This window comes from Portunus trituberculatus, chromosome 44, assembly GCF_017591435.1.
Source record: "Portunus trituberculatus isolate SZX2019 chromosome 44, ASM1759143v1, whole genome shotgun sequence".
In the NCBI taxonomy this organism is placed as follows: domain Eukaryota; kingdom Metazoa; phylum Arthropoda; class Malacostraca; order Decapoda; family Portunidae; genus Portunus; species Portunus trituberculatus.
In genome coordinates this window covers 20206595-20216325 of record NC_059298.1, presented here as the reverse complement: position 1 = coordinate 20216325, position 9731 = coordinate 20206595, and the positions used below count along the sequence as shown (strand labels likewise).

Sequence of the window (9731 nt, the reverse complement as noted above, 5' to 3'; positions counted from 1 at the left end):
AGGAAATGTGACGAGAGAAAAAAAAAAAAAAATAGGTCATGGTAAACTAAGCTATTGGTGGTGGAAGAAAATATTTGACATTGAACAAGGGAAAGAAAGATTAAATAATCAGGAATCTTAGTCTAAAACATTCAGCGTTATTAAGTATTAGTATATTGAATAAGAAACAAGTCTTTTGTTTTATTCAGACTAAAAGAAAAATATAACACAATAGTGTACGTAGAGTCTGTCCTTTCTCGGTATAGAATTTTAATGTTTTCTGCTGATTTTTTTATAAAACAACATATTTATTATAATGTTGTATTCCTTGAAACCACGACAGTATTTTACAAGGAAATATCTGTTTATCTATCAGTCAGTCAGTCTGTCTATCTGTCTGCGGGTTTGCTAACTGATTTATCGGGGTACGTCTATCTGTGTCCGTCTTGCTGCCTTCCTGTCTGTCTGCTTGCCCGTCACTTGCCAGGAAGAAAGGATGATGTTGCAGAGAGAGAGAGAGAGAGAGAGAGAGAGAGAGAGAGAGAGAGAGAGAGAGAGAGAGAGAGAGAGAGAGAGAGAGAGAGAGAGAGAGAGAGAGAGAGAGAGAGAGAGAGAGAGAGAGAGACCCATGCTTTCCTCCTACTCCCTTTAAAAAGTGTCAACACCACGTGGCACTCTCATTTTCTGTCCCCTCCTTCTTTCATCACCACCACCACCTACCTCCTCCTCCTATAATCCTCCATCTCCTCCCATATCGAGTACAATAACCAGGAAAGGACACGTGTGGTCGTTTATTTCCAGCGAGCTTGAGAATGTAGTAGGGTGAGGGAAGGAGGGGGGGGGGCGGAAAAACTGAGTGGCGACATTGCTGACGAAAGAAATCAAGGACTGACTGACTAATGTGTAGGTGGATGGGGTGATTAACTAAAGGATATAGGTAAAATAGTTAATTGATTTAATGAAAGCTGGTGACTGCATATCCAAAAATGTCCGAAATAATATAGGTAACATGGTAAGAAGCGGCAAAGTAGGGTGAGCTAAGGTAAGGAAAAGTAAAGTGATTTATGATAAAGTAAAGAAGGGTAAGGCAAACTAAGTTAAAGACAAAACAAGGTAAAGGAAACTAAGGTTAGCTAAGATTAAGTTAGGTGAGAAATAAGATACGAAAGGTAAGATAAAAGATAATGTAAGCTTAGGTAAAACAGAACATGGCAAGCTAAGGTAGGGCAAGGCGAAATAAGGTGAGGAAAGGGCAGGTATGTAAAGTCTGCAGGCGGCAGGTGAGGGCGGGGCTGGGTGTGGACGTGAGCGGCGTGGCGAGACTGGAGGGCAGGTGAAGGTATGAAAGGCGCGTCGGGGACACACACAGTGACACGGGACAGCAGGGTAAGGGTGTGGTAGGGTGTGGCAGAGTGTGGAACGGAAGAGGAAGAGGAGGAGGAATTACGGTTATGGCAAATCACATCTATATACATACGAGAACCCGAATAAGGGCGACGATCTCGTGGAAAAAGAATGTTTACGTGTTAGCTAATGTGATTACTGTGTGTGTGTGTGTGTGTGTGTGTGTGTGTGTGTGTAATTCACTGTTTGATCTGCTGCAGTCTCTGACGAGACGTTACCCTACGGAACGAGCTCAGAGCTCATTATTTCCGATCTTCGGATAGGCCTGAGACCAGGTACACACCACACACCGAGACAACAAGGTCACAACTCCTCGATTTACACCCCTTACCTACTCACTGCTAGGTGAACAGGGGGTACACGTGAAAGGAGACACACCCAAATATCTCCACCCGGCCGGGGAATCGAACCCCAGTCCTCTGGCTTGGTGAAGCCAGCGCTCTAACCACTGAGCTACCGGGCCGTGTGTGTGTGTGTGTGTGTGTGTGTGTGTGTGTTTCACTGTTTGATCTGCTGCAGTCTCTGACGAGACAGCCAGACGTTACCCTACGGAACGAGCTCAGAGCTCATTATTTCCGATCTTCGGATAGGCCTGAGACCAGGCACACACCACACACCGGGACAACAAGGTCACAACTCCTCGATTTACATCCCGTACCTACTCACTGCTAGGTGAACAGGGGCTACACGTGAAAGGAGACACACCCAAATATCTCCACCCGGCGGGGGAATCGAACCTCGGTCCTCTGGCTTGTGAAGCCAGCGCTCTAACCACTGAGCTACCGGGCGTGTGTGTGTGTGTGTGTGTTTAAGGAGAGACAATGCACAGGATCCGAAAAGTTATGAGTTTTCCCAGTAATTCTTGAAGAAAAATAAGAAAAGAAGAAGAAGAAGAAGAAGAAGAAGAAGAAGAAGAAGAAGAAGAAGAAGAAGAAGAAGAAGAAGAAGAAGAAGAAGAAGAAGAAGAAGAAGAAGAAGAAGAAGAAGAAGAAGAAGAAGAAGAAGAAGAAGAAGAAGAAGAAGAAGAAGAAGAAGAAGAAGAAGAAGAAGAAGAAGAAGAAGAAGAAGAAGAAGAAGAAGAAGAAGAAGAAGAAGAAGAAGAAGAAGAAGAAGAAGAAGAAGAAGAAGAAGAAGAAGAAGAAGAAGAAGAAGAAGAAGAAGAAGAAGAAGAAGAAGAAGAAGAAGAAGAAGAAGAAGAAGAAGAAGAAGAAGAAGAAGAAGAAGAAGAAGAAGAAGAAGAAGAAGAAGAAGAAGAAGAAGAAGAAGAAGAAGAAGAAGAAGAAGAAGAAGAAGAAGAAGAAGAAGAAGAAGAAGAAGAAGAAGAAGAAGAAGAAGAAGAAGAAGAAGAAGAAGAAGAAGAAGAAAAGAAGAAGAAGGAAAAGAAGAAGCAAAAGAAGAAGAAGAAAAAAAAAAAAAAAAAGAAAAAGAACCACCACCACCACCACCACCACCACCAACAACAACAACAAAGACCAGAACGACCACCACCACCATTACCACCAACACTACCACCACCATCACCACCACCAAGCGACCTGCCCTCTCCATGGCGTTAGTTATCCCACAGCTCCCAAAAGACATCTCAGCTGCGCCACTGTCACTCAAAGGCAGCGGGAAAACAAGATAAAATTTAAGATTCAATTGAGTTTCTCGAGCATTATACGTAATTTGACTTGAACTGGATATGAGAGAGAGAGAGAGAGAGAGAGAGAGAGAGAGAGAGAGAGAGAGAGAGAGAGAGAGAGAGAGAGAGAGAGAGAGAGAGAGAGAGAGAGAGAGAGAGAGAGAGAGAGAGAGAGAGAGAGAGGTATCCATGACAACGAAACTACTATACCAAGAGCTCTCCTCTTCTACCCAGTCTTCCTCCTCATCCTCCTCCTCCTCCTCACGTCAAGGCTTTCCCAATCTCCTCCTTCCCTTCATTAAAATTTCCTTATGGTTTCTTCTCACTTCCTAGAGGGGAGATAATTAGTACAACTTCGCCCGCTGAATAATTAACACCCACGGACTTACAACTTTCTTTTCCCTATTACTTGGAAGACACGTTCCCTGTTTTAAACTTCCTTGTGATAATAAAGTTTCCCTGACAAGGAATGGAGAGAGCACCATTTTTCCGCTACGAAATGTGATGATCATAATATTAATATATTAATTGTCAAATAGATATAGGGATGAATAAAATGTAAGTTTCCCATAAAAAAAAAAAATAGATGTGGTACGTTTTTTGTTTTGTCCCCAGATGAGGACGAAATACATAAATTAGTGTTTTTCACCATCCAAAATAGGGAAGTAAATGAGATATAAATAAATAGACACCAAAACTAATGAACGAATGAATGCTTTCTCCGTTAAAAAAAAATAAAGTTGCGGTACCGTTTGTTTCTTCAAAAATGCTGAAATAAAGTATAAATAATCATGTTCGTATCTTAGCGCCAATTTCGAATATTTTTAAAGAACTATTTGTAACATACATGTAGTCATGATTAAAATTTTCAGGTAATTTTCAAGTTAGTAACTCTATCGGCGGTATCGTTATCATTAAACTCGACGTGGTTATTATCATCACTATTTACAGTTAATCTTCAGATATTCCTGAACAACTGGTAGTATTCTTTTTTGTCAACAGCAATAACATCATCGTATTATTAATATTTTCAATTTATTTTCCAAAAGTGCCCCTGAAAACCAAGCAGTGACAACTTTCTGCAGGCACTCGACTCCCTCATTGCAAATGAAATTGTTTGAATAATTCTGGAAAATGTACAAAGGAAAGCATGATGTGATGCAAATAATTCTTGACTTTTCACGTTCTATTTTTCCGTAATCTATTTATCGCACTATGAATACAATTTGGAACAATAAAAACAAATATTTTGAAAAAAAAGTATACCTTCTCTTGCTATGAAATAAAACTCATTCGTTTTCTTTTGAAGTCCTTTTCTCGCTAAGGTTATCATGCAAATACAAATGAAGTAAACCTGCTTGTCTCTTCCATCTGTTTATCTACCTGTTCACAAGTTTGTTTGCTTCTTTACCTGTGCGCCTGTTTGTTTATCTGACTAATCTATTTGTGAACCTGTCCGTTTCTCTATCTGTCTGTCTGTGTAATTCTATGCTTGTCAAGTCGGCCTGTTTCCCTGGTATTCATCCGTCAAGCTCGCCTATCTGCCTGTACACCTATCTGCTTGCCTGTCTGTCCATCTCTCAGGAAAATCTCATTACACAAAGCATGTCAAATTTTTAAATCGAGTCTCGCTGCACGTAATAAGACTAAAGCTTTAAAATTTCCTTCCTATTCCTCCTCCTCCTTCTCCTTCTCCTTCCTATTATTCCTCCTCCTCCTATTATTATTATTATTATTATTATTATTATTATTATTATTATTATTATTATTATTATTATTATTATTATATTACTACTACTACTACTACTACTACTACTACTACTACTACTACTACTACTACTACTACTGCTACTACAGGGATAACAATACAACAACAATCAAACTCCTCCTCCTGCTCCTGCTGCTCCTCCTCCTCCTCCTCCTCCTCCTCCTCCTCCTCCTCCTCCTCCTCCTCCTCCTCCTCCTCCTCCTCCTCCTCCTCCTCCTCCTCCTCCTCCTCCTCCTCCTCCTACTACTACTACTACTACTACTACTACTACTACTACTACTACTAAAAAAAAAAAAAAAAAATAGTAATACTCATAGTTACATTTCACGACACAAATCTTACTCGTTCCCGTAACTGTCTGGGAATAGACACTGAGTTCAATAATCGGCTGAAAATACGGAGGCTTCTACATGGCTTCCTTCTGTGTGTGTGTGTGTGTGTGTGTGTGTGTGTGTGTGTGTGTGTGTGTGTGTGTGTGTGTGTGTGTGTGTGTGTGTGTGTGTGTGTGTGTGTGTGTGTGTGTGTGTGTGTGTGTGTGTGTGTGTGTGTGTGTGTGTGTGTGTGTGTGTGTGTGGAGGGAACGAAATAACTTGCTTCTGACAGGGACGAGGCAAAGGAGCAAATTAGGGTGATTTTTTTACTCCTGTTAGCATGAAACGAGATACTACAGTATTCATAAGCTTTAATTTATAAACTTGGAAGGGTATCAAATAAGCTCTTCCAGTCGTATACATAGCAATTTTGGATGACACTGTAATTAAAAAAGAATTTTAAAAGCGCAAACGAAAAACAAAAACATAATACAATAAACAACGAAATGACAATTAATTTACAGAAATAAGTTTTCCAGCACTTAAAACTTAATATTTGTTAGAAAAAAATCCAATATAAGAGTAAATCATTGAATCAATCAGTAAACAGAAGGAAAAAAAGATAAACATTACATCATTATTAATGCCTATATATATATATATATATATATATATATATATATATATATATATATATATATATATATATATATATATATATATATATATATATATATATATATATATATATATATATATATATATATATATATATATATATATATATATATGTAGGCATTAATAATAATGTAATGTTTATATTAAAAGATGAAACATAAGTCAAACACACGAAACAGTTCTGTCATATTTTACATGTTACAGGATGTTTCAAGCCTCCATGAATTTAAACTGTAGGAACGACACACTTTCTTGCTTATTCTGACGACACCGCTTCTCGCCCGGATGAAATACGAACGCGGTGCTCTGGTATATGTTTTCGTCACATTTTCTGTGACTGAGGATCAAAGTCACTATTCCACGAGGCGACACATTTGTCGTAACAACCAATTTCGTCCTGCCAAGCAATAAGGAACAGCAGATAACCCGTGTGTGTGTGTGTGTGTGTGTGTGTGTGTGTGTGTGTGTGTGTGTGTGTGTGTGTGTGTGTGTGTGTGTGTGTGTGTGTCTTAGGCTTCATGGTACGGTATGTGTAAAATGGAACAAGGTCAGTCTCTCTCTCTCTCTCTCTCTCTCTCTCTCTCTCTCTCTCTCTCTCTCTCTCTCTCTCTCTCTCTCTCTCTCTCTCTCTCTCCTGATCTATCCTGGTTCCTAAAATAACTCCTCCATTCCTACCTCCCTCCCTGCCTGCCTGCCTGCCTGCCTCCCTCCATCCTTCCTTCCTTCCTGCCCGTCCTCAGGCCACACGAACTACGTAGCTTCCCTCCCACCCAGCCTTCCCTTCTTCCCTCCCTCGCTAACACCAGACGCAGCACGCACGTGTCCACCCATCCACCATACACCTGATCCACCCACTAGCACCCTCTCCTTGCCTCTCCACCCATCGGCCACCCGCTCATCAGGGATTGTGTAAGGCCTTCTATTTTTACCAAAGGAGATATGAGGGTGGATGGGAGTGCATCTGAATCTCACGCATCTCACGACACAATAACAATGCCGCCCCAGCTTCGGCCTCAGCCCTCAACCATCTGTCCATACAGTGAAGACAGGTGGTGAACGACTGCCAGCGAATGGAAGTGGAGAGACATTTCGGAATATATAAGGGTTAAAGACTTTTGGAGGTGGTTATATTACGTAAGGTTAGGTTAGTTTAAATTACCTAGTCTATAACTTAATCTAACTTAATTCATTATAGTTTACATAAATAATGACCTGAACAATTTATCTTCCAAGTGGGTCATTTTAGTTAAGTTAGGGTACCTTAAGCTGGCTATTTTAATTTGTAACCTAATATAACTTAAGCTATAACAACCTCGTAAACGTTAATTGGAATGACTTGTGAATTATATGAGCCAACGTATGTTTTCTATTACTTGGTCTAATCTAATAATGAATTTAACTTGATTTAACGTAATATATCTTATCCCATTCTTAAAGTGGCTATGAGGGTTGATCTTAGTGTGACTAGAAATATTTTTTTTCTTCACAGGAGGATTAGGCGGAGAAGAATGCAAGAGAAAGAAATTACAAGACAAAGAAAACTCGACATTCTATGGCCTCTGTAAGGTTACATGGTTAGTTAGGGATAAGTATTTTTTTTCGATCTACCCCCTCTTCCCCAACTCTCTCTCTCTCTCTCTCTCTCTCTCTCTCTCTCTCTCTCTCTCTCTCTCTATTTATCTAACTATCTATCTCTGGCTGGCTGGCTTCAACAACACGTGCCACCGTTCTCACTAAACAAAACGAACAAAACAACTCCACCACTTCGTTGGCGAGAAGTGTTGTGTCACAAAGTTTTCATCAGAATTTCAGGTGTGCGTGGGTGCTGCACGCCAACACGCTATCGAAATATCATTATCAACATCATCAACGCCACTACCATCATTACGTGACCTCATTCGCAGTTTCCAGAACAGTTGGTTGCTATTTGTATGACAGCAAATAAACATAAACAGTCACATAGATAAAGAAGTAAGAGGATGTAAATTAATAGTCAGTGTATGAAGTCTTTTCCAAACAGACAGGAATGATATTGAAAGAGACAAGCAAAAGAGAAACTTAGAAACAGAAGCACGAGACAACAATATGAAAAAAGAACAGGAAAAACGGATCAAGCGACGATTACACCGCGGCAGTGAAACCTACCAACATATTTCCACTTAGCATTCATATTGGATGGCCCTTTTAAACTTCATGAGACACACACGAATGAGAGGAAGGAAAGATAAGAAAAGCACCGGCAAATTCAGAGAAGAAAAGGAAACAGAGAGAGAGAGAGAGAGAGAGAGAGAGAGAGAGAGAGAGAGAGAGAGAGAGAGAGAGAGAGAGAGAGAGAGAGAGAGAGAGAGAGAGAGAGAGAGAGAGAGAGAGAGAGAGATGGATGGGGAAATTTATTGCTAATGCAGTGATTCATCTTATAAACACAAATGAAATATAAAGAATGACAAAAAAAAAAAGACAAGCGGTGGATGAACTTAATAAGATACATAACTAATGCAGTAATAAATCTCAAGGAAAATAAAAGGAGGAAGGAAACGCTACAAACTACATGGCCATTCTGTAGGAGGCGCTGACGGTGCGGGGGAGTCACGGGAAGCAGAAGACTCGGCATGTACATGAAGGCCATGTGTGGACCTTTGAGCCACGCCGTCAGGTCACTCCAATTCCATTACCGTGTTACCCTCAGCGGCGGCAGTAAGTGGGTGACTGACGCAGGCAGTAACAAGCACTAAGTGAAGGTGACAGTGACGCATTAACCTTTCCTCCAGCCTGCACTTCCGGAACATAAAGCCTCCATTCTTGCCAGCGCCATTGAAAAAAAAAAGTCTTGTCCGGTTTTATTCGCTCCTTTTAATTTCGATTTTTTTAAAAATTTATTTTCGTGTCATCGATTTTGTTTTTATTCCGTCTCTTTTTTATTTTCCATTTTCTTTGATATATTTCTGTTACATATTTTTTTCCTCTTTGCTCTCGTGTGTGTTTCGGAATTGTATTTGTATGGTTGTTGTATATTTCGTATTTCTTTGCCTTATCTATACATAATATATTATTTTCTTCAGTATTTTGTGTTTTTCCAGTTTCGTTGATGCATTTTTCTTATATAGTCTTTATTATTTTTTTTATTTCGTCGTTTTGTAATTCATTTTAGAAACTATTTATAATTCAAAATGTTTTCCTTACTTTCTTTTTTTTCCGTGTTTTATTTACTCTGACTTCATCCATATTTTCTATTCCGTAATTCCATATATTTCAGTTTAACTTCATAGTTTCTAACATTCCATTTGTTCTCTCGCTCCTAATACCTTTCACTCTTCTATATTGTAATTTCCAGTCTTCCAATTCTGCCACCGTTTCTGATTCTATTTCACATCCACTTTCTGACTTGTTTTTCTTCCTTAGCTAATTTGCAGTCCCATTTCTGCTTTCACATAATTTCAATCTTTCAGTTCCTCCACAGTTTCTGATTATATTTTTCTTCCTATTTTCAGAGACTCTTGTTGTCCTTCCCTTGACGAATCTTTCACATCTTTACTAATAAATGCACGCAAATATTTCACCTCTCTTGTCGCGTTATAATAATTTTCAGCACGCTTTAGAAGACAGAAATAAAAAAAAAAACTGCTTGAAATTAACACTCCTCCCTACAATCCGAAGCCAATGACAAACTTATAAAGAATCACAGACTATTGATTATTACTGAATATATTAAAGAACCCAATTAAATAAACGACTTTAGTAATATTATAGGAGAGTATAATTTCTCTGAGTAGTAACACACATTAAATGAACCAATGAAGCGTGAATTTTAAGAAGGTTCCTTGCTTCACTCTGGTCATAAGTTAGATATCAGAATAGCATAATTTCTTATAACCTAATATCAAACCAAACTATGAAACGTGGCGACAAAAAGGTCTTCTCATCTTTCTGGCCGTGCGTCACATGACGGAACAGAGTAATTTCTTCTATT

The 9731-nt window shown here is 39.2% G+C and overlaps 1 protein-coding gene across 1 annotated transcript in view; it reads left to right on the top strand.

Annotated features, from left to right (window-relative positions):
- The window catches only part of LOC123518736 (cilia- and flagella-associated protein 251-like), a gene marked incomplete at its 5' end in the record, with an annotated part of 15789 nt that extends 8969 nt beyond the window's left edge, over nt 1–6820 (top strand). The window contains one exon of the mRNA XM_045279738.1: nt 6623–6820. Coding sequence (XP_045135673.1) covers nt 6623–6820 — 198 coding nt within the window. The remainder of the gene's footprint in view (nt 1–6622) is intronic.
- Between the last annotated feature and the right edge of the window lie 2911 nt (nt 6821–9731).